Genomic DNA, 22,045 nt, shown 5'->3' with positions numbered 1-22,045 from the left:
TATGATTAGCTTATTGTGATAGAACATAATACTGCTGTTTACATCACTATAACATAAAATAATTTGTGTTTGTTTTCAATATCAAATTTCACTCTTGTATAGATCTAATTATTTCAAAAAAATAAAATTTAGTTAGGATAATGTTTAAAGCTGAACGGTGACCTATAGTTGTAAACTTCTATGTCATTTGGTCTGGTGGAGAGTTGTCTCATTGGCAATCATACCACATCTTCTTTTAAAAAAAAGGCCAGCAGTGAGTTTAAGCCATAAATTCATACTTAAACTTTTGAAAAAATAGAGTACTTACTGGTTAACATTTAGTTAATGCTTTATATAATGACATAAAAATGATACAGTTGTAATCTACAGAAAATACATTTAAGGTTTGAGGGTTTCTCCAGAAAATACATTTAAGGTTTGAGGGTTTATAGATATAAGATATATATAGGGATGAGTGCCAATGAGACAACTCTCCATCCAAGTCACAATTTGTAAAAGTAAACCATTATAGGTCAACGTATGGCCTTCAACATGGAGCCTTAGCTCACACCGAACAGCAAGCTATAAAGGGCCCCAAAAATGACTAGTGTAAAACCATTCAAACAGGAAAACCAACGGTCTAATCTGTATAAAAAACAAGAAATGAGAAATACTTATGAACCACATCAACAAACGACTCTCCAGAAAATCCATTTAAGGTTTGAGGGTTTCTCCAGAAAATATATTTAAAGTTTGAGTGATTCTCCAGAAAATACATTTAAGGTTTTAGTGTTTCTTCAGAAAATACATTTAAGGTTTGAGTGTTTTTCCAGAAAATACATTGAAGTTTTTAGTGTTTCTTCAGAAAATACATTTGATATCTGAGTGTTTCTCCAGAAAATGCATTAAAGGTTTGAGGGTTTCTCCCGAAAATACATTTAAGGTTTGAGGGTTTCTCCCGAAAATACATTTAAGGTTTGAGGGTTTCTCCAGAAAATACCTATAAGGTTTGAGTGTTTCTCCAGAAAATACATACCATAAGGTTAAAGTGTTTTCCAGAAAATACATACCATAAGGTTTAAGTGTTTCTCCAGAAAATACATACCATAAGGTTTATGTGTTTTCCAGAAAATACATACCATAAGGTTTAAGTGTTTTCCAGAAAATACATACCATAAGGTTTAAGTGTTTCTCCAGAAAATACATACCATAAGGTTTAAGTGTTTTCCAGAAAATACATACCATAAGGTTTAAGTGTTTCTCCAGAAAATACATTTAAGGTTTGAGTGTTTCTCCATAAATGTTTGTATCCAATACATCATTGCATTAGGCAGAATTGATCAAAGGTTTTAATCATAAGGTTTTTTTTACTTCACAGAGCCAAAATGCTGCCTCAAGTTTAAAAAAATGCTTGAAATAATGATGAGAATTTGTTCTTATCAAATCATTTATAGTATATTCATTATTTTCCAGGGTTTGTTATGCTACATTAGTTTTCACCGTAAATGAACTTTCTGCCAAGTCAGTTCTAATATATCCAACATTTCCCCAGTGGTGATTTTCATTCTTTTCCTTAGATAGTTTTCTAAGATTAATATAACATATAATAATTAAATATCTTTACAGAATGTTGATTAGTTTTGACCAAGGTCGTCCCTATACAAATGAAAGGGTGTACTCTATTTTGTGTGATTAATGATTTTGATAATAAAAGGTTATTGCACTTAACTGCGCAAATAAAACTTGATTGTATATAATGATGATAGTGATATTGTGCAGGATAAGTTTTAGGGTCATTATACATGATGCAATTTAATCACAAAGCTGCAACCTGATAGATCTGTATAGCAATATAGCTGTTAAGTACTGTTGAGACACAATTACCATCACTCATTGGAGAATTTTTTGTTACTTCATTCATAGATCATTATCAAACTAAAGGTGCTATATAATTTGAATTATCCTTGATTCAGTGATACCAATAGCCCTGAAACAACTTTATGCTTTTTATGACATGGTTTAGAATGTGAGTTTTTAGACAGATATCTGTTGTCTTACAATGCCATTTAAGCTGTTTCCATGAATTCAGATACTATAGGTGAAAAAATGTAACTCTCATACAAATATAACATAAATAACATGATATCACTTTACTAAACATGTTCATTTATGTTCATCAATTTACTTTTTAAGTTCAGTTAAAGTCTTGGAAACAAACAGTCCTACAGTCATTGAAATTTATACTAAACATTGGAATGTATCTAAAAATGTCTTTTACTGTCCATCTACAAATGGCTTATTACTCTTACCCAGAGTTCAAGCTTCATTTCATCTAGTTTAATAGTTTCTTTAAATTTCCTACAATGTATGAGAGATAGATTGATGGCACCATGTCTAACTCAGTATTTTTACAATACATGTATAATTTTATTTCTCCTATTCAGAAAATCATGGATTATAAAAAAAGCATATAGGTTTAAAAAAACACTCCTTCAATTAAGGACAGGGTGTTATAAGGGCCTCATTTGGCCTGTCTGTGACTGAAATTTGAACTGATTTAAGATATCCATTTATGTTTGTTTCAAAGTTGATGTGATAAAATTATTAAAAATAGTTTTCCAGAAATGTCACATTAAATGCAGTTGTGTCATCATGGAAAAGGTATTCTACTATGCATTTTTCATTTTCTTGAAAAATGCATAGATTTTGGTAAATTTTCAGGTAGTTTTCGGACCCACAGGTATGAAGGGGCGTTTTACGTTTCCGGAAATTGGCATTACTTTTCTGGGAAAAAAGATGACGTTTCCGGGAAAAAAATTCTACGTTTCCGGAAATAAATACCTTACTTTTCCGGGAAAATAGTAACGATTCCGGAAAAAATAGATTATTACTTTTCCGGGAAAATGATTAAGGAATACCTGTTGAACGAAAGCAAAGTCATAATGAAAATGAATTAAATATTTATTAAGTTAATATAGGTCATCATAACATGCAAGTAAAATTCATCATTAAAATGAATTAAAACGTATGTTTAAAAATCAGCACTAATCAGATATATCTTGACATGAGTTCATAAATCAGTTCTGGCTGGATATTTGTAGCCAACACGTCGTACAAAGTCCACAGTAATACATTCACCGTTTACAAGTTTTGTGTTTTGTTCAACAAGGAAGTCCATCTTCTCCTTTTCATATTTTCGAACGGGTGCTTTAATAGATAAAAGTTCTCATCTTTATGTATGATGTTGTTTGCAGTTTTAATAGCACATCGACAAAGACAAAAATGTTAGGATGGCTAGCGTAAAACTGCTCGTTCAAGTGGGCAAGAAAAGACTCGACACCATTCGTTGTTCTCTTTTCCTCGGGGTCAGGAGGTGATGCTCAAATGGTTGGTGGAAATCTCGAATTGCCATCTATATAAAATTCCAATATGTAATCTGCAAACTTCATGCATTTATCGTCAGATGAAGCATCTGCTATTAATTCTACAAAGCATTCTTCAATCTTATTGTTTGGCAAGTAAGCCAAACCAAAGAAATGTGTCAGCCATTTTCCAAAATCCGAATCTTTGTGCATGTAGTCGGCACTAAGACCTATCGACTGAATTTTACGCCACCAACTTTGTCTTAAATGAAACCTGCAACAACTGATTCAGTGATTGTAGCAGCATGAAATGTTTTGTAACAGCAGTATGCATTGCACATTCAAAGTCAATATGAACTACCTCGGGCTGGAGAGTAAGTCTTCAGGTAGTGCACACATCAATAAGCAATTCCCACATTTTGATGTAACATTCCTCGGATTTAAGTGAGGGTAACACAAATACAAGAGGAATGTAGTAACCATTTTTACACCCATGTATTGAATAAAGAGTCAACTGGTTATATCTAGTATATTGTAGATATAAGATCAGAACCTTTTTTGTATAAAATAATAAAATAAATAATTTATTTTATATATATTCAAATATTTATAATTTACTACCAGGTACATTTCCAGAAAAGCAATAAATACAAATTCTGGAAACGTATACTTTAAGTTTCCGGAAACGTAGTATTGGAACTTTGAAAAATTAGCGGAAACGCAATACGCCCGTATGAAGCACATGCAAGTACAAACTAAATAGTTTCCTAAATGTTTGTCAATATGAACAACACATTTCATATATATATTTAATGGTACTGACATGTGCTCAATATTGCCAACTCACAAATATGTGTGAAAATATACATATTTTGTCATTTTTTGTAAAAAATTGGAATTAAAATGCTATCTTTCGAAGATAAATTCACTGTGAATATCCATAACATTTCAAAGATCTTTGTTTAAACGTTGCACATACTTAACAATTATCTTAAAGCCAAAATCACCTGTTTTGTGATGTTTAAAGTTTACATCAATATCCTAATTTCTATTTTTTAGTATTCTGTATGCTGATATAGTTAATTTTACACCATTGTCAGCAAAATGTGAGAGTCCAAATGAATTAATTGATCTTCTGAATAGGCTGTTTGGACGATTTGACCAGTTGGCAGAGGTAATATACATTTTTATTTACATTACAATTCATTTAAATTTGAATTAAGTTTCGAACTTATTGTTTTTACTTTGAGATCAACTTGTGTTAAGGGATACTTAATTTTACAGTTTTAGAAATAATTGCATACAAATTTAGCAGTTTTATATAAATCTCATTATAACAAGGAATTATTTGAATCTGGAATAATTTTGAATTCTGGAAAATTGATGAGAAATATATGATGAAAACTAACCCAACTAAATAGGGTTAGCCATGCGCGCATGGCTAAGGTGGGTTAGTTAGTTCATACTGAAATGAGAGTGAAAGTAAAATTAACCTTAGCCATGCACGCATGGCTAACCCTATTTAGTTGGGTAAGTTTTCATCATACATTTCTAATCAATTTTCCAGAATTCAAAATTATTCCAGATTCAAATAATTCCTTGTTTTATAGTCTTTCATTTTTGTCATTTTGGTCCCTGTGGAAATTGGTTTGACATGAGTAATCATAAGGCACTCTGTTCCTAATACTTAAGCAATACCATTGGGCATTTGTAATTCTCATTGGATCTTCTGACTTCATTTCTCAGAAGATATCTAAATTCTTGTCTTCTCTAAAAAATATTTTCACATTTTAGCTAGTATTGAGATTATGAAAAACTTAGATCTAAGAATTGGATATTTGAGGGAGAAAACTTATATAACTTTTAATTACAGAACTGTTAAAGGGTTCTCCACTGCATATGAGAACTTATTTTGACAAATATTACTTTGATTTTGCACAACCTGTAGCTGGAAGTTAGTCTGATGAAGTATACTTATTTACTTGAAGTTTACTTTACTACAAATTTGGAAACAGAATGATATGACTATAAAAATAAGAAGATGTGGTATAATTGAAAATGAGACAACTCTCCACCAGAGACCAAATGACATAGAAGTTAGAAACTATAAGTCAACAATGACCAAAGCCTATATAGTATAGCAAGCTGTTAAAGGCAACTAAAAGCAAAAACCTCTGATTTACAGGCTCCTGACTTTGGAAAGGCACATACAAAATGTGGTAGGGTTTATAGTGTTTGCAGGCACCAAACTCTCCCCCTAACTTTTTGACATAGTGTTAAATTTTATACATTTTTTGTTGTGTTTAGTCCAATACTACCTTTAAAGTGTTTCCTAGAACAGATTTAATAATATGACATATAAAGTGCCTTTGATTTCCCCATCTTTACTTTCTGAGTGCAGTGAACATATATCAATTTTCAATATTTACAGTTTATAAGAGGAAATTATAAATGATATTGGGTTTTCTGTAAAGTCAATACTGTTGTATATTTCAATTACATTCTGATAAATCTGCTGCTGTTGTTATTTTGAAATGGTGATCCTCTGGTCATGGTTATATTAATCATAGAGCATGTATTGAACATTGCTGTATTGATGCAATGATAGAAATGATCACAGCCAACAAAATATATTGATAATCCCAATCCATAGTAATAAAAGATAACAGCAATCATTCATGGTTAGTTTAACAATGAAACTGGCCATATGAAAGACCATTAAAAGGTCTGAAAAGTGGGAAAATGACTGGTGGTATGCATGTGAATCAAATCATTTGACCAAACAAAATAGAAAACTGTTCTTGCTGAAATGAAAGCAATTTGCCCTTATGTATAATGAATGATAGGAAATCTGGCTTGTATTTCACACATAAAGAATGAAGGTAAACACTCGACTAGGTTATTAGAAGTATTGATGGAATAGTCAAACAGCATTTTACATGTGTAAAATGATTTATTTCTATCCATATAAGCCTTCACAAAAGAAATTATCTTTAAAAAAATTCTGCTGCATTTTCCTTGGGCAAAAGGAACAAACTCACTTGTACTTCTAATGTTTGTTTACAGAAATTGCAGTAGGTGTTTGATAATTTAATAGGTAATAACAAATTTGCGTGTTTTTTTAGAAACACCAGTGCTTAAGGATAAAGATTCTTGGTGACTGCTATGTATGTGTATGTGGAGTACCAAAACCTAACCCAAACCATGCACTGAATTGTGTTAGTTTGGGCATAGATATGATAGATGCTATAAGGTAAAGATAAACAATGGCAAAAATGCAAACTATGGCTTGAATTGTGTTAATTTTGGCATTTCTATTTATTATACATGCCCTAAGATAGTTACCTATGTCTTAAATTTTGTTAGTTTATGTTAAGTGCTATATTAGGTAATATTTCATAATATACTGCCATAGATGCAAACTTTATTTGTTTTAAATATATCTGACTGATGCTATTCTTACATTTCCTTTTTCCCTAAAGATATGATAGATTGAAATACAACTAGAATACTGCCTGAACTTAACCTTACTCGTGATTTCAATGTATAAATTTTGGTAGTGATATGTTAAATGCTGTAAATGAAAGTTTGACACATTTATAGACTTAAATTATCCCTATCCATACATTGAACTGGGTTAGAATCTGAACAGAAAATCAGTAGACGCCACACAGAAAGCCTAGCTAGTCATGAAGCTCTTGGTTATAATTGTGTTTGGGAGCTTCTCACAATAAATTACCTATGTAAATATAAGGAGGTGTGATATATGAATTTCCATTGAGACAACTTTCCAACAGAAACAAAAGGATGAGGATGTAAACAACTGTTGATCATTCACCCCATGACCTTGAGACACAATGAGCAAAACCTATTTCATATAGTAAGCTTTGATAGGACCCCGAATGCCATAATTTGAAACAATTCAAAAAGAAAAAAACAGTAACTTTATGCTAAAAATAATAAACAAACACTATTATGGCATAGAGCAACCAACAACAATGTTACCACTGGATTACAGAGTACTAACTTTTCAGTTTTTACATTTGAAATATTATGTTAATTTTGAAAGAAAATAGGACAAGGTGGATTCATAGGCTTCCTTAGATCTATTTTGTAAAACAGTGTGGCAAGACTTTTTAATTTGTATTTTTATCTGTGTTTGATATAATAACTGCTACCCAATAATTCTAACCATTCAAGGGGGTCATGTTTGTTGGCATTGAAGGCTAATTAACTCACAGCTTTTCTTTGGATTTCTACAAGTCTTCCTCAATCTTTCTTCTATAGTCATTGCATCACTTTTATAGAAGTTTTCTATTTTCTTCAGTGTTAATAGCGACGACAAGCAAGATGAAAATTTCCAAAGGCTTGTTGGACTCCAAAAACTAAAATAAAGGTCTTGACCCTTCACTTAAAAGTCCTAGAGCTTTGACCCTACACTTTGTTATTTATATAACTAGAAATCCAGACAATCCTTAATTAACCTGATTGTTTGGTATGTTATGGTATGTATCATAGATCTAAAATCTGTAGTCAGTCCCTAATCATCATTCACAAATATAAATTTGTCATCCTTGAACTACTTCTCAACAAAAATAAATATCTCCTGTCATATAAACTCTTGAGATATTGTATGTTTTATAATTTAATCTGAATGAATAAGTCAAAATTACCTTAATTTCCTGCAGTTTTGTAGAGTGTTCATTTATTTAGAAATCGGCAGATGCAAAATAATGAAACATGAAAACATGAATGAACATCATAGAACATGAAAACCCTTTAGTTAAAATAGAAGGAAATTAAACAAAATTCTATGAAAGAAAAAGAAAAAGATGAATTGTCACTGAACACTCCCAATTTCATTACTCTCCATTTACTGAAGAAGAAAAAAAGAGTTTCTGTGAAGATATTTGTGAGAAAGTTTGGTACTTATTATCTATTACAGATGGAAACTAATTACTTATTAATTTTGAATTATGTGTAATCATTTGGGAGGTTAATGTTATTTGCTTCAAAAGTAATAATTTTTCATAGAAAATTCAATATAATCATATTTTATGAGTTATTACGAAACAGATGATATGCTTTCAAAAACTGTAAATTTGTTAGCTCTGTCGGAAAATAACTAAATTTAACTCAATATTTTGAAAGCTTATAAATTTGATACCCTTTGATCAAAAATTGAACAAAATATATTGAAAAAGTCTTTTTGAAGAAAAAAGTTGTACTGATGTTTTAAGCTTTTCATAAATACTGTATAGATGAATTATTTAGACAGCCGGACAATAAATTGATTAATTTTGTCTGAAAAGGAAAAATAGTGATAAGACTAATTTGATACTCTTTGTTTTCAAAGGAAGTTGTTAATTGTCAACAGACTTTCAATTTCTAACCAAACAGAGGGTAAAAAGGCAATTAAGTTGAAGTGGGTTTTACACAATGTTTACAAATATTCTGCTGTCAAAATATACTTTTGAATATCCTTAGGTTTTGTCAAGCCTGCAAAATTTATTTCGCAAAAGCGAGATATAGCAATCCTAGATTCCGACGTCAGCGTCAGCGGCTTCAACATTTAGGTTCAGTCTGTGGTTAAAGTTTTATTTAGACATCAATAAATTTGTCAAACCTAAATGGAATTTTAGGAATTTTGGACAGAAGCTTGTTCATGACCAAAATACAGCATCCAGAGCAAAATTTTGGAAATATTTATTTTCATTTTTCCAGATTTTACTGATAAATGGACTTCGTTTTTTATTTCAGTTAACGTTCAGATTTAGTCTGAGGTTAAAGTTTTTCAGTCATTAATAACTGTCAAACCTTCATGGAATTTTAGGAAATTTGGACAGAAGCTTGTTTATGACCAAAAGACAGTATCCAGGGCAAATTTTTTTTCGGTATTTTACTGATAAATGGACTTATTTTTTTTTACAGTTAACAAGTAGATACAGTCTGAGGTTAAAGTATTTTTTCAGTTATCAATCACTTTCTAAAACCTTCATCGAATTTTAGGAAATTTGGACAGAAGCTTAGTTATGACCATAATACAGTATTCAGAGCAAAATTTTAAAAATTTTGAAAATATTTATTGGATGCTTCATACTTTGTATATAGATGCCTTATGTTATGAAGTTTCCGTCTGTCATATGTCCATTGTCCTTGACATCATTTTCATGGTTCAGTGACTACTTGAAAAAAAAAGTTAAGATTTTTTGTAATGTTAATTTCTCTCTTATTATGAGTAATAGGATAACTATATTTAGTATGTGCATACCTTACAAGGTCCTTGTGCCTTTCAGACAGTTTTCATCTGACCTCGACCTCATTTCATGGATCAGTGAACAAGGTTAAGTTTTCATGGTCAAGTCCATATCTCAGATACTATAAGCAAAAAGTCTACTATATTTGGTGCATGGAATGATTGTAAGGTGTACATGTCCAACTGGCAGGTGTCATCTGACCTTGACCTCATTTTCATGTTTCAGTGGTTAAAGTTAAGTTTTTGTGTTTTGGTCTTTTTTTTTAATACTATATGCAATAGATCAAGTATATTTGGTGTATGGAAATATTTTAGGATGTACATGTCAGTCTGGCAGGTTTTATTTGACCTTGAACTCATTTTCATGGTTCATTGCTCAGTGTTAAATTTTTATGATTTAGTCTTTTTTTCTTAAACTATAAGCAATAGGTCAACTATATTTGGTGCATGGAAAGATTGTAAGGTGTATATGTAGGGACTCTGTGGGAACGTCACGTTAATAAACTCATATCTGCCGTAATGCATAATTGGTGTAATCGACGTTGGTAAAGATTATAAAATACAACTTTTTCATTCGATGTTAGTTAAAAATAAAATATCACAGGAAACTTGAATTTTAGCTCTTTTAGTTATAGACTTTACCTTTTTGTATCTGTATTTCATAACAATGTGAAAATCGGTAATATTATCCACAACGTTTATTTTTCGCTGTCATATGCAACAATTTAATATCCTATCGGGACCTAGCGCTATTTATAGAATCGTAAACAGACATCAAAATTGTGCATGCATCATCCTGAAGTTGAGAACAGTAAAAGTTTGTAGGTATCCTAATCCAATTTCGTCAATAAGGTGTCTAATATTGAAGAAAATCAACAAAATTTTTATTTTTCCCCCGAAAAGATACCCAATGTTCACACATGTTTTTTCAAGGATCCATCGCTCCTCGCAATCTACAACATATTATCTTTACAACAATGTCCAGTTTATGTAAATGTGTTACGAATTGACGAGGCGCCAGTGTGTCAAAGGCGGCACGGTCCAGCATTAAAAGAACCAAAAAAAGCGCCATAACGTTAGATTAATTCATTGTTCACATCATCATGCAGTCAGTTAAACTTTCAATTTCTGCTAAAAAATTTACACTGACGAACGTAATGGTTGCAATATTCACGATCCATTGTTGTCAATTCATCAGATTATAAATTCGAATACATATTTACTTGCACAAGTACGACAAAGATTCGCTCGAAAACTAACTTCATGAAATATTGTCATTATAGATACCTGATAAGGGTTAATTCCCTTTGTTTATAAAAAATAGTTTGAGGTACTGTGCAGGATATTCTGTACACTTGAATTCACATCACTTAATAAAATTGTAATGCAATAGTAAGAGTTAAGTATAAATAATTTATTTACTGAACCAATTAACACTTTCCTTTAAAGAAAAAATATATTATTATAATTGAATTCAAACAAAATATGCAATACAAGCGACGTAAAATTTTTCTATTTTAAAAATTAGAATGGTCCAGTTTTTGTAAAAAATGTTGAAAAAAATAAACTATCCCCCCCCCCCCCTTGTTTGAAGCCTTGTTTGCAGAGAGCATTTATCTTTCTGCAAGGCAAATCCACACACATACTTAACAATCCTGCTATAACGTTTGAAGTTTTTATTTCCTGCCCTTCATTCCGCGATCTTCTATTTTTGAAGACCATGAATACATGAATAATTTGATTTGCTAACGTATTGAGCATATATGAAATGTTTGCCACTGGACAATAAGCCAATTATAATTATAAACCACATATCGTGTCATGTATAAAGATCAATCTACAGATAAATAAGAGTTTCTTAGCTGGTTTGACTCCTTCATGTGAAATAGTTGTCATTTTCATCCACCACCATACGGATTTATTCAAATGCATGCATTGTAATATTTCGATTAAACATTTAAAAAAAATAACATCTTATTATTTAAAAAGTTTTTTTACTTGGAGGTTACAAATCCGAAGTATTCTAGAGTCTAAATCAATACATATTGAAGATTTTACAAAAAAATTTACACATATCTATCTATTAAATCAAAAGGTTATTCAGTGCTATATATTATTGTAGGGGACAGTTTTAAAACAGTATGTATAAAAAAAATATTATAAAATGATATTCAAAATTTTGCATTGAAAGACATCCTTAAAATAACTAAAATGATTTGTATCTGAAATACAAGAAGGAGCGTTACTTTGGAGTTTAGTGTGGCGTCCTTTTCGATGAACTATTATACATTATTATTGAGGGGCCAGCTGAAGCCCGCCTCTGGGTGCAAGATTTTCTAACTGTGTTGAAGACCCATTGTTAGTCTTCGGCTTTTTTCTGATCTTTGGTCGGGTTGTTGTCTCCATGGCCATCCCCGTTTCCATTCTCAATTTTATTGGTTTTGGTAAAGTATGCTATTTTCTTCATTGTTGTGGTACAAATGTACATGTGCATACTTGTAACAATCTACCTAAGTTGCAGCTATGACCCATAATTAGGTGATATGTTTTTAAAGAAATGTCACAATGTTGTGGTTAAGACCTTCAAAGTATACACAAGAAGATACCATACTCTAAATATTGATAATGATGAAGACTCTTTGGAAATTGTCCGGATGTCTAGTATATTCAGGGAAATTTAGCTTTATTTTTTTCAGAAGAAGATACCAACATAATAATATCTGAACATTATATTAGATTAATTCATAACATATAATGAAATTGTTCATATTTTAAGTCCATATTTTGAATTGCATGTATGAAAGAGTGCCTGAACATATATATGTTACGTATATACAGGCCTGTGTTATTCTCATTTTCTGTACATACAAGACATGTACAGTAGCATGTCTTCATCCTTGAACCCCAAAGGTGACTGGTGGTATAGAAATATGGTTTTCCTCCGACCACAAGTAAAACCCTTGGCAAAGTGGAGCATCCGTTTGGGTGTGCAGGATGTGTGAATAAGCAACCACGGCCGGTTAGAATAGGGACGAATTGAGGCCTCGTGAAGAGAGAGTACCACGCTCCCTGCACGTTAAGAATTTTTGCAGCAACTCTTTTATGGGTCCGTGGGTAGCCTGATGCAAGGGAGAAAATTCATGCCCTATCCATTATACCCACATTTTCAGCCGGTGACTGTTGAAATTCCCCTCCTTTTCCCCGGTCGATCCCTATTACAGAACCAAGCTATTACATCTATTTATATTTTGTTCTCATCCTGAACGTGTTTGAAATATTTGCCACTGGACATGAAACAAATTGTCAATAAAATTTTTATCTTGGCTCATGAATGAAAGGAGATGTATAAAGTAACAAGACAGCAACGTAACCACAAAAATAATTAGAAATAATAATTAAAAACACAAATCCAGGAACGTATCATATTTATTATGCACATAATTTGTTTTTCATATTCACTGCTAATTATAACTCAAAAGCGTCAAAAAGAAAGACACGCAGCTTTGCTTCAAGTTATGATTTTGTATGCTTAATTTATTATTACTGTCTGAAATCTGGAAACCTTTAAGGTTGATGTAGAGGGTTTCACATTGAAAGGTGGATTGAAAATAATTTTCTTTGATTTTATCATAATAAAAAATGGTAGAAATAGGATTTTATGGGCGCAGCCATTTTATGAGCATAACATGGTATTCAGAATTCAGAGCTAATCCTGATTGGTTGATATGTGCACCCGTTATTTTTTGTTATTAGGGACTTCGTGCATTCTGCATTATACCAAAGGCCAAATAAATTATTTTCCTTAGCCCTAACGGAACTGAGATGTCTTTTAAACGCTAGGATAAGACGCGTATTTTTAAGTGCAAAATTGATAGGCATGGCAGATAAGTACAAATTACGCTAAGAAAATCAATGCGAACCTATATTTTTTGGACCAAAAAATACTGTCCTAATAACTTTTCTTTAATTCTAGCAAGGTTTCGTTTAAAAAATCAACTTTCTAAAGTCTGTATCTCGAAAAAGGCTATCATTGTTGCCTATGGGGAAATTTATTGTTTATTTCAATCTATACAGCGTCAACATTTCTTTATCATAGTGCTCAAAAAGTGTCAAAAACAGTAATTTTACTTGATATTTGATGTGAAACCGTATTTTTTGGTGACAAATGAATTATTGATTAACTCGTTTTTAAGCTATAGTCTGTTTCATATTTGTATTGCGTTTTACCTTAGAAACAAGGGTGGGTTCGACTTTTGACTTACTGTGGAGAGAATATGTCATTTTCTGAACTTCTGCTGATTTGTTTGTAAAAGCATTTACACGTCTAGAGTTTGGACATACAAATTGATTTTTAAACATGACAATCTCGATCCAAGTGCTGTTATCGAAATTACCAAATTCAGTGAAAATGTACAGAAATGATCCCCTTCAAACATTGAAATGTTCAATCGAATGGCAGACTATAAAAATTAGAATAGGCATGACATTTTGTAGTTAACGTATAGTTTTCGATGTTTAAACACAAATATTTACACATTTTTCATATTTTGAAATGCTATAGTCTGTTTCAAAAATGTACTTTTATACGAAAATGGTTTCATTTAAAACTGTTGTTCAAAATTCACCATAGTAGTTACATATTGGATCGGTTTTGGTATCAATATAATCAGTATTGATGACTTATAAAGAATCATTTGAGAAAGTGGACATTATCTGAAGGCCCTTTTTAGCAGTACCGCATTTACTCAAAAAATCAGAATTTTTTTTTTCACATTTTTTGACTGAGGTCACCTCTGATAAAAAATTGTGAAAATTCAGAGAGTAATGCCAGAACGTTTTGAAGATGATTTTTGTGTGGCATATATATTTGTGCATCTAACGAACTATGAATTGCATGATTCTAGAAAGTATTAAATACCGTATAGGTTACAATACACCATTAGATTTTATGGACGCAGCCATTTTATGAGCATAACATGGTATTCAGAATTAAGAGTATAGCTAATCCTGATTGGTTGATATGTGCACCCGTTATTTTTTGTTATTAGGGACTTCGTGCATTCTGCATTATACCAAAGGCCAAATAAATTATTTTCCTTAGCCCTAACGGAACTGAGATGTCTTTTAAAAGCTAGGATAAGACGCGTTTTTTTAAGTGCAAAATTGATTGGCATGGGAGATAAGTACAAATTGCGCTAAGAAAAGCAACGAGAACCTATATTTTTTGGACCAAAAAATACTGTCCTAATAACTTTTCTTTAATTCTAGCAAGGTTTCGTTTATCTGTATCTCGAAAAAGGCTATCATTGTCGCCTATGGAGAAATTAATTGTTTATTTCAATCTAGACAAACTGACTTGTGCATCCAACAATGGTAGCCTTATTTAACACTTGCTACACTTCTAAAACAAGAAACTACTATTTGTGTAAATCATATGGTCAAATAGTAAGTACATGGAAATTAAAAATTCAAAACATTTGAAAATTTCGTTTTTTAATGTTTTGTGCTAACTTGTACAGTTTCCCATATTTTCCTGTGCGAAATAAGATTTTCACTTACAATGGTCATACGCTATAAAAAAATAGTTAGTTTTTGCATCCTTTCTACTCATTTTGTGTATGATGTGTGCTGCGGTAGTTATATTACTAAGTTTTTCAGAATGTTGGCAGACAAAAGGTATATATTCATGAATAGCAGGCAGATGCTTGGGGTCAAAGGTCAAACATGAAAATGAAAACTCTTGTCCTAGTATATTTCTACCACATATATATATTTCCAAATAATAAATGATTTTTGCGTATTTTATTTATTATAAAAAATCCCAGAGTCCCTAGTATATGTCTGTCTGGCAGGTATCATTTGACCTTGACCTCATTTTCATGGTTCATTGGTCAATGTTAAGTTTTCATGGTTAAGTTTGTTTCTTAGATACTATAAGCAATATATGTCAACTATATTTAATGCATAGATTGATTGTAAGGTGTGCATGTCTGTCTGGCATGGTTCACCTGACCTTGACCTCATTTTCATGGTTCATTGGTCAGTGTTAAGTTTTCCAGGTTAAGTTCTTTTCTAAGAAACTATAAGCAATAGGTCAACTATATTTGGTGTATGGCATGATTGTAAGGTGTACATGTATTTCCGGTTTGGTTTATCTGACCTTGACCTCATTTTCTTGGATCATGTTAAGTTTATGTGATACTTGTAGTAAAGCTTTATATTTAGGACTATCAACATAAAATCAATGGTCAGTAAAGCAGGTGAGACATTTTAACTTGTGCACTCTTGTTCCATATTTAACTGATAAATGGACTTAGTTTTTTTTTTACAGTTAATCAATAGATACAGTCTAGAGTTTGTTACACATCAATTACATTATCAAACCTTCATAGAATTTTATGAAACTTTGGCAGATTTTTTTTTATCATTAAGAGATAATTTCTGAAGCAAAAATTTGAAAATATATTTTTTTCATTTTCAGTATTTTTCTGATAGGTGGACTTAGTTTTTTACAGTTAACATTTACATCCAGTCTGGGATTAAATTTTTCTTAACATGATAAATATTTTAACCTTCTTGGATTGTTATGAAACTTGAACAGAAGCTAATCTTCAAGACCATGAAATAGCATCTAAAGAAAAAAGTTTGAAATTTTTTATTCCCCACCTAGGTGCATTATGTTTTTAGGTCTGTGTGTCCGTTCGTCAGTCCGTTTGTCCCACTTCAGGTTAAAGTTTTTGGTCAAGGTAGTTTTTGATGAAGTTGCAGTCCAATCAACTTGAAACTTAGTACACATGTTCCCTATGATATGATCTTTCTAATTTTAATGCCAAATTAGAGTTTTGACCCCAATTTCAAGGTCCAGTGAACATAGAAAATGATAGTGCGAGTGGGGCATCCGTGTACTATGGACACATTCTTGTTTTAAATCTGTATTTTACTGATAAATGAACTAATTTTTTAAGTCAATATTACACTTTTACACTGATAGCAGCAATCGCAGGTGAGACACAGGGTTCTGTGAAACCCCTTACAAATGTTTTCTTACCATTTCATGTGGTAATATGTTTATAAGAAGAAAAAAAATTATGGCATTTTTAATTAACTTTCACAAAATAATACTTGAGGGCAAGTAAGATAAATCTTTTTGGTTTCTTGTTACCTTGCTGATTTGGTGTTGGCACTTAACATCTTATATCAAATACCAAGAAGCACGATTTAAGTCATGATTGCTGCCTGTATATATGGGTATTTATACTGCAATTGAATGTACTATTTTACATTTACAACCCAACAGATATTGCTCTGCTATAATTGTACACTACATGTTTATTGCTTTAAACACTAGTACTGCCAACTCAAATCATTCGCTACAGTGCTGAAGCTGGGGAAAAAACATTACAACACGATGTTAGACAATGTTTTATTATTGTTAATTACTATTAAAATTCATTGTTAGGTTATAATGAATAATTTTTTACTTGAAGTGATGTATTTTCATTTAATATGAGTGATTCTTTTCTGCTTACTGATCATCAGCTGATTGTGCAATTTCACTTTGTAAAAATTACGTAATATGCATGGTATCAATGGGGGAACGATCCAAAAATGAAATATTTTGAAATGAAAACAATTGTCATAAAAACAAATTTACCAATATGTTAAAGCAACAATATTAATCAAATTAATTGCATGGTAGAATAATATGTGTTTTTGTCAGCTGTATTTGTATGAGGCTAAGAAACATGTGAAAGGCTAGCTTTAGTGAGCATAATCTCCTGTTTTGAGCAGAGGACAAATACAGGTGATATTTAAGAATACACTAAAAACATATTCTCTTTTTAAACTGCAGCTGGAACACTTCCTGTTGTCTATTATTCCTAAATATTGTTATTAAGTGAAATTTTGTACAATCAAATCACTTTCCTTCACAATCAAGGGCTCATTTAGGGATAAAAAAAAAAGTATTATTTTTATGTAAACACAATGGCCTGTATTGTAGCCAATTGTAGACTATGTTTGAAAGATGTGAACTTTTCTGTGTTCGGCACTATACTGTTCTAGGGCTTTGTAAACTTTGCCCTTTCCCTGTTTCTATAAGCCCAAATTACTAAAAAGTATATATTTATCTGACATTAACCTAATACATGTATCGTATTTATAAATGAAAATGACATTTTCTATGCCAATAACCTTTTAGTTTTCATTAATATAACTTATAAATTTTGATAGAAATGAATATGGAACAAACAGTAATCATCACAGTTAATGAAGGTTTGATTTTAGATTTGGATAACTTTATATTAGGCAATGTATGTATTATATAGTATCTAAGCAACAATGTATTAGTTTGTCATTAGTTCAGTTTATGGGGAGCTAATAGTGGTAGATCGATGATACTTGGTATGCAGTTGTATTAACAATGGCACATCTCATTTCCATGGATATTATTTGGCCCCGCCCTTTAGTCATGGTCTTGGAACTTTTGCTTACTTTACATGTAAAAGATGAGGATTAGGTCATCTTTTGCTTAGTTTACATAAAAGATAATGATTAGGTCAGTTTAAGGGGGACCACTATTGGTAGGTCAATGATATTTGGTATGCAGTTGTAATTGCATTGGCACATCTCATTTCATTGAGTATTTTTATATGAGGTCCTTGGGCTATAGGCAGAAAATTGAGTTCCAGGTCAAAGGTTAAGATAATGTTTTAAATTTTGAACTTTGCTAGTTATCACAACTCCTCAAAAACCATAAAAGACATTTTTTGATAATTAATTTGGGTAGATGTGCTCTGATGACTTTTTAAAGTTTTCTCCCCTTATTTATTCAAAATAAGCTGTTTGGTAGAATGACTTCTTCATCATACTTTAAGAAAATTAGGGTCTTATGATTTGAGAGCTTTGACCTTAAAATTGAGGTCAAGGTCAAAGGTCAATTTGATGTTCTAGATTTTGACCATTGCTATAACTTCATACAGGTACACAATAAAGCCATAAGGTTTTTTGTCTTAGGTTGGGTGATGTATAACCTTGAAAAAGTCAATGGGAAGTGTGATTATGTAAACTGGAACTAGTTATTTTTGCACAAGTTTCATGTAGAAGTACCTAGATATCATATGTTTTTATAATTGTGAAGTAACCTATCATTTGAACAGGAAGTGGCATTTTTGTAGAACTGAAGTAGCACATCATCTTTCTTATTTTTAGCAAAAGTATATAAAAACATAAATTTTTCAAATCAGTGTAATGTAAGGCATCATATGACACTGGAAATGGCATTTTGTAGACTCGGAGTAGCCAATTATCTCCCTTATTTCAAGGGAAAATACATAGAAACCATATTTTTTTTTGAATCAATGTAATATATGCTATCATATGACACCAGAAGGGTATTATGTAGACCTGCAGTAGCCAATTATCTCCCTTATTTGAAATGAAAATTATTTATTTTTGGAATAAGTGAAAATTAAGCTATCAGCTGACACTGGAAGTGACTTTTTGAAACTGGAAGTAGCTGATGTCAAAGAAAAGCTCTACAGACTAAATATTTTTGGAATCTGTGCAATATGAGGAGGTATTTTCTGAGCATTTTTTAAACAAAGGTTAATTTCATGTAATAAAAATAAAGTTTTGCATATCTGTATAAAAGTTCATATTAAACTTTTAGATTATTTGGACATGTGAGGTGGAAAGATCGTCAATTAGTTGGAAGTAACAAATGAATGTTTTCATTAAAAGTAATCCTTTGAATACCTTATCTTATAATCTAGAGAAGTGAGAGACGAATCAAAGACTGATGTTGACATGAGAATTGGTGTACATAGTGGTAAAGTCCTCAGTGGGGTCATTGGGTTAAATAAATGGCAATATGATGTTTGGTCTGACGATGTCACATTAGCTAACAATATGGAGGCGAGTGGAATTCCTGGGTAAGCATATTATTATCTTAATTTTAATTTTATTTTTCATGAGAAAAATGTTAAAAGGCCTTCTTGAAAATAAACCTACATACAGCAGTTTGGTCATTCTCAAAAAAATCTTTTATCTTCAGGGGCAGACAATAACATACATTTGTATTAAGATTTTCTTGCAAATCAGATGTATCTACCAATACAGGACTTAAATGACTAGATTACAAAAAAACTATCTGGTCACTAAGAAATAAGAAATACACATTCCTGGTAATAAAAAATTAGATTAAGAAACTATAGTTGCTTGTTTCTGAATCTCATTTGTTATACATGTTTATTTATTTAATATATTTGTTATAGCCTCTACTCAAACTTAAAGTAGGCTAAATGATTTACAAAATGAATATTTCATGCATTAAATACTGTAAATTCAGAAATTATTGCAAGGTTTTTATTAATGTGACTGTGTATAAGTATTGCAATAATGAGAACTTGCATTCTTATATCTGATACATATATCTATATTTGACTTTCCCTGAAATTGCAATTATTATTCTCAAGTTTTTGTTAGTCATGTCAAAATTGCAATAAAATGCTTGCAATAATTTCTGAATTAAATATAGTATATACAATATTGTATATTTTGAAATTAAGAGGCTATAATGCAGTAAGTAACATAATTCAGTATTTAGTGTTAACCATTACTGTACAAGGAAAGTTTAATCACAATCAAATATAGATGATAATAAACAAAGACAACATCAGAAATACTGCTTTTTTTGTCTCTGACAATATTATTATGTGTATGCCCTCAGTCTTCATCTCTTCCTGGGACAGTGACATTACTAAATTTTATTAGTCCTCATCTTCCCATCCAACCAAGGAAAGAGACATAGTAACATCAATCTGTCAGATTATTTCAACCATGAAAATGACTAAGACAAAGCAAGACATCAATGTTGAAAATAAATAATTATTTCATTTTAATGCATTTGCAGAAAAGTACATATAACAAAGAACGTATTGGTTCAATTAGGAGATAATCATCAGTTTATGGTAGAAAATGGTGATGGTCAGGAAAGGAATGAATATCTGAGGGAGAAAAATATAGAAACTTTCATCTTATCTGTCAAACAGCAGGTATGTCAGTAGTCAGTAAAATAAACAATAAAATAACAACATGTAATTCAGGAGTCAGTAAAATAAACAATAAAATAACAACATGTAATTCAGGAGTCAGTAAAATAAACAATAAAATAACAACATGTAAGTCGGGAGTCAGTAAAATAAACAATAAAATAACAGCATGTAAGTAAAATAAACAATAAAATAACAGCATGTAAGTCAGGAGTCAGTAAAATAAACAATTAAATAACAGCATGTAAGTCAGGAGTCAGTAAAATAAACAATAAAATAACAGCATGTAAGTCAGGAGTCAGTAAAATAAACAATTAAATAACAGCATGTAAGTCAGGAGTCAGTAAAATAAACAATTAAATAACAACATGTAAGTCAGGAGTCAGTAAAATAAACAATAGAATAACAGCATGTAAGTCAGGACTGAGGACTCAGTAAAATAAACAGTAAAAAAATAGCAGGTGAGTGAAATTATTAGTAAAAAAAACAATAAAATAACAGCAGGTAAATCAGAAGTCTGTAAACAACAGTAAAATGAAAGCAAGTTGGTAAAAAATCAGTAAAATAGCAGCAGCCAAGTCCAAAGTATGATAAGACAACATTAAAATAACAGCAAGTTAGACTGAAGTCAAATTTCAACAGTAAAATAACAGCAGCTTAATCTGAAGTCAAATTTCAATAGTAAAATAAAACATGGCTTATTTCGGGGGAAGTTTTTTAGAATGCCAATTAATTTGACTTTTGTCATTTTTTGATTATCACTGAAGTTGCATCTTATTGAAAGACACACTTTTACAACACTTATTTTATTTTTTCAGGAAATACCTAAAAATAGACCAAAGTTTAGTTTCAGAAGTTATGTAAAAATGGCAATGTTCATCTCTAAATTACAATGGAAAGTAGAGAAACCTTTTGCTAAATGGAAAGCTGTGTCAAAGGCAATCAGAATGGTTAGTCTTTATTGAAAGAATTTATAGCAACAGGTATTAGTCTGAGGTCAATAAAACTTGTTATAAACAAATCCTTATTTAAATTTAAACAAAATTGTAGCATGTCATCTATGTCATTTAAGACTCTGGTGGATAGTTGTCTCATTGTCAATTATACCACATCATCTTATTTTTATAATGTTTATTATTTAATGGACATAATCTTCCTTCTATTAATTACTCCATATTCTCTCCCTCGTACCACCTTTACCGTACTAATTTGATCATAAACATTTATTTTTGCTGTGCTCTCACCTTGGGGGATATGGTATTAGTATCTGTCCATCCGAAATACATCAATATCCAGAGATTGTTTGCAAACTTTTTGGAATATTGTTGTCCTATTCTCTTGACCATACTATATCCTTAGTTTGATATGAGAATGTGTAGGGAAGTTTTGGGAATTTG

At 31.1% G+C, this 22,045-nt stretch overlaps 1 protein-coding gene across 5 annotated transcripts in view; it reads left to right on the top strand.

The window, feature by feature from the left end:
- The window catches only part of LOC127701136 (adenylate cyclase type 2-like), a 128,035-nt gene that overhangs the window by 85,238 nt on the left and 20,752 nt on the right, over positions 1-22,045 (top strand). For all 5 annotated transcript variants that reach the window (XM_052204930.1, XM_052204929.1, XM_052204931.1 and 2 more), the window contains 5 exons: positions 4,401-4,515; positions 6,467-6,594; positions 19,371-19,529; positions 20,510-20,651; positions 21,467-21,598. In XM_052204930.1, the coding sequence (XP_052060890.1) occupies positions 4,401-4,515; positions 6,467-6,594; positions 19,371-19,529; positions 20,510-20,651; positions 21,467-21,598 (676 nt within the window). The remainder of the gene's footprint in view (positions 1-4,400; positions 4,516-6,466; positions 6,595-19,370; positions 19,530-20,509; positions 20,652-21,466; positions 21,599-22,045) is intronic.

The sequence above is a fragment of the Mytilus californianus genome, unplaced genomic scaffold (assembly GCF_021869535.1).
Source record: "Mytilus californianus isolate M0D057914Y unplaced genomic scaffold, xbMytCali1.0.p SCAF_5, whole genome shotgun sequence".
NCBI lineage: Eukaryota > Metazoa > Mollusca > Bivalvia > Mytilida > Mytilidae > Mytilus > Mytilus californianus.
Note: the sequence above shows the minus strand (reverse complement) of the source record. Positions and strands in the feature narration are given on the sequence as shown.